This window comes from Micropterus dolomieu, linkage group LG11 (assembly GCF_021292245.1).
Source record: "Micropterus dolomieu isolate WLL.071019.BEF.003 ecotype Adirondacks linkage group LG11, ASM2129224v1, whole genome shotgun sequence".
Classification (NCBI taxonomy): Eukaryota; Metazoa; Chordata; class Actinopteri; order Centrarchiformes; family Centrarchidae; genus Micropterus; species Micropterus dolomieu.
The window spans coordinates 16,408,129-16,412,333 of record NC_060160.1 but is presented as its reverse complement, the minus strand read 5'-3'; the positions used below and the strand labels follow the sequence as shown (position 1 = coordinate 16,412,333).

Below are 4,205 nucleotides of genomic sequence, written 5' to 3'. Positions count from 1 at the left end.
CTCTGTGGTGCAGTGTTCTCATGACCCCTAGCTTGTGCTCCAGTGGGTGGTGTGAATCGAAGAGTAGGTATTGGTCTGTGTGTGTGGGTTTTCTGTAAACACCAATCTGCAGGCTCCTGTCCTCTTCAATGTGTACAGCGCAGTCCAGGAAGGCCAAACTGTTGTTGTGAACATCTTCTCGTGTGAACTTGATGTTACTGTCCACAGAGTTGATGTGTTCTGTGAAGGCTTGCACTTCCTGGCTTTTAATTTTGACCCAGGTGTCGTCCACATATCTGTACCAGTGGCTCGGTGCTATTCCTCTGAAGGAGTTGAGGGCTTTATTCTCCACTTCTTCCATGTAGATGTTTTTACAAAACGTACTCTTCACATTATGCAAACTGTATGTCAGGTGTGCGCATTTGATTTGGATACAAATTGGAGCTTGTACAGTCTCCCAGATCAGCAACATTGACCTTATATTCATTTTAATGTAGCCTATTGATGATAGCTGTTCATTTCGTTAAGCTTTTGCAAATAATAATATACATAAAAATATGTAGAAAGCCTATATTTTGTTTTTGTTTGGGTTTCACCAACCCACCACAATGTCTGAGAGATTTCGCACTTGTAACATATCTAACATGGGTTTGTGTTGTTCTCTTTTGTATTAATAATGGTGAGTGTGTGTGTGTGTGTGCGTGTGTGTGCGTGTGCGTGCGCAGTGTTTGAAGAGGCGAGGTGGGTAGTGTTGGGGCGGGATATGTAAGTTTCAAGCCAATCAGTGGACGCGCTCTCCTCTCGTCTTGAATCCTATTGGTTACAATCTGTCTGTGTATCATGCCGATGTTGCTTGGCTTTCAAGCTGTTAGCTCGCAGCTAATATTAATGCTGGCTATTTGCTTTTTGCGGTTGTTTCACCATAATACAACCTACATTGTCAAATACTACACAAGGCGTATCTGCACTCGGCTTTTCTTCTGTTAACGGTAAGTTTGTCTTACACCAGTGACAGCGCAGGTTGCCAACCTGCTGTTATTTACCTGTAATAGCAAGCTAACGTTAAGTTAGTCAAGCTGAAAAGACTTGCTGGCATCGCTAGCTAACAATAATATAGCTAGCTAAGGGAAAGAGACAAGAACAGTTTCAGAGAGGTCCAGTAAAGAATTTACGTTTCGCTAAGTACCTGGTTTGATTACATTAGGTGTGACATGAATTGTCCGGTTAGCAGCTTGAACAGGTTAGCCTGCGTTAGCTCATCCACAAGCTACTGCTGTTGTGTTTTCATGGCAACTCAGCTGTTGCTCATGTCTTGTATCTCATTTTGCCGTAGTACGAAAATTCGTGACTCTGTTATTAACACGTCCCATTTTAATAGAGACTCGTTTTATAAGGTGCTAACGACAATTTCAAAATAGTTAACTCACTGAGAGTTTCAGGGATGCGCTGACAACGTTATGTATCACATTGTTGAAGAGGTTAGGAGATGCCAAAGGAGTTAGGCTTTTCCAGACATGTCTGGAAGTGTCTGTAGTAGCCAAATTGATTTAAAAAATATAATTTGTTTTATTTAGGAGTAAAATTAGATTAACAATACAATTTTAGATATAGGCAGAGTTGCTCATTAAATTGAACCCCAAATTGCAGTGGTCCAAGTATTCTGTTTATAGTATGACAGCTGTAAGAAAAATTATATTCTCCTGTGTTTGAAGAGTTCTTAGGAATTCCAAAGTTATCGAAATGCAGGCAGCAAATATATAGCTGACTGTATATTGCAGTTCAAAACTTGTATTATTCACTACTGATTTAACTCCAATTTGTGTATTGTTACAACACGAGAGGCACAGACAGGGGCTACAACAATGAGAATGACGTACTGTATGAGTGCATCTCGAGTTTGTTTGGTAATAATTATTCCTCCATTGCAGATAGCTTTGTTGTGTATGGGATGATGAATGGACACCCTCCTTCAGCTGTGTGGAGATGACCTGCCACCCCTTTGGGAATGGTCAGAATGGGGCCAGATGTGCCCCTTCTTAATGAGTACAAGCAGGAGTTCTTCTGGAAGCGTTTCCCACAGACAGTGTTGGGGGGTCCACGCTTCAAGTTGGGCTACTGTGCCCCACCATATGTGTATGTCAATCAGGCAGTCTTGTTCTTGACACCATGGCTTTTTGGGGGCATTGGTACTCTACTCTGCCAGCTGCAGCTGCTTCAGGAGCTCCACGCCACAGTGCTGTCTGGTATGCTGATGTTCGGGGCTGCAGTGGGTGTCCAGGCCCTGGCATTGTATGCTGCTCGAAGGAGTGGAACAGTGGAGAGACTTGGTGCACCAAACATCCTGGTTGATGAAGAGGAAGTGGAATTCACCCAGTGTGTCAGCCCAGAGACAGTCCGATTTATTGCCCCTGGAAAGAGGTTTGGGCTGAATGTGGTGCTGCATACAGTGCTAGCTGGAGTGCTCTGTGGCTTTGGGACATGGTATGTATTCCTTGGCAGACTGACTGCTCTCTACGGCAACATTGGTGTATCCCTGGTCGTCTTTGTGCTGAGTTGGGTGACACTGTGTATAGCTGAGTATTCCCTCATTGTGAATACCGCCACAGAGACGGCCACTTTCCATGCACAGGATACTTATGAGATCACCCCACTCACCCGGCCCCTCTACATTTTTATTTTCATTGCTGTGGACTTGGCTGTTAGGTGAGCATCACCACTGTCTGATTAATTGAGAAATCCTCTTATAGAATGCTACTGTATTTTACAATGCTTGCTGCCATAATAAATCTCAATGTCTTACTCCGGTTTAGGTTCTCAGGCCCAGTCCCTGATCTCCAACTGGCCAGCCAGGTTCTCCATGTGCTGTTCCTCTTCCTACCTCTGTTGTGGGCGCTAGGTATACTGCCTCCCTTGGATGCCCTGCTCCTCTGGGGCATGGAGCAGGTGCTCGTGTTTGGCTTAGGAGGCTCGCCCATGTCCAGCAACCTCAGGTACATATTTAAAGGACATGCTTGGTGTCAATCAAAGGTTTTACACTGATATTTACAAATGTTAATTTTTGATGTCTAGATGTCATAAACTACATAAACAACCACAACATGTTTGTAAATTACACCGGTGGACCAGTCTATGCCTTGAGATTTGAATTTGTATTACTATTACAATTTTAACACTCGATCACATTTACTAATTTATAAAATGAATTTATGGGGATCATTTCACCACAAATTTGAGCTCTGATTTCCAACATAGTATTTTATTAATATATACCTTGTTTCCATGCACATAATTAAAAATGCGTCCAAACTACATATAAATCCAATTGTAATGTGAGTCACTTGGAAATCAAGTTTTAAAGCAGTAGCATTGACAGCAGTTTTTGTTCATTCACATCCTCGTGAATATACACTCACCTAAAGGATTATTAGGAACACCTGTTCAATTTCTCATTAATGCAATTATCTAATGAACCAATCACATGGCAGTTGCTTCAATGCATTTAGGGGTGTGGTCCTGGTCAAGACAATCTCCTGAACTCCAAACTGAATGTCAGAATGGGAAAGAAAGGTGATTTAAGCAATTTTGAGCGTGGCATGGTTGTTGGTGCCAGACGGGCCGGTCTGAGTATTTCAAAATCTGCTCAGTTACTGGGATTTTCACACACAACCATTTCTAGGGTTTACAAAGAATGGTGTGAAAAGGCAAAAACATCCAGTATGCGGCAGTCCTGTGAGCGAAAATGCCTTGTTGATGCTAGAGGTCAGAGGAGAATGGGCCGACTGATTCAAGCTGATAGAAGAGCAACTTTGACTGAAATAACCACTCGTTACAACCGAGGTATGCAGCAAAGCATTTGTGAAGCCACAACACGCACAACCTTGAGGCGGATGGGCTACAACAGCAGAAGACCCCACCGGGTAACACTCATCTCCACTACAAATAGGAAAAAGAGGCTACAATTTGCAAGAGCTCACCAAAATGGACAGTTGAAGACTGGAAAAATGTTGCCTGGTCTGATGAGTCTCGATTTCCGTTGAGACATTCAGATGTTGGAGTCAGAATTTGCCGTAAACAGAATGAGAACATGGATCCATCATGCCTTGTTACCACTGTGCAGGCTGGTGGTGTTGGTGGTGTAATGGTGTGGGGGATGTTTTCTTGGCACCCTTTAGGCCCCTTAGTGCCAATTGGGCATCGTTTAAATGCCACGGCCTACCTGAGCATTG

General features: G+C 43.2%; 1 protein-coding gene across 1 annotated transcript in view; it reads left to right on the top strand.

Moving 5' to 3' along the window:
- Nucleotides 1–791: 791 nt before the first annotated feature.
- The window catches only part of pcnx4 (pecanex 4), a 12,489-nt gene continuing 9,075 nt past the window's right edge, over nt 792–4,205 (top strand). The window contains exons 1-3 of the mRNA XM_046062627.1: nt 792–968; nt 1,908–2,682; nt 2,790–2,969. Of these exons, the coding sequence (XP_045918583.1) occupies nt 1,985–2,682; nt 2,790–2,969 (878 nt within the window). The 5' untranslated portion in view covers nt 792–968; nt 1,908–1,984. The remainder of the gene's footprint in view (nt 969–1,907; nt 2,683–2,789; nt 2,970–4,205) is intronic.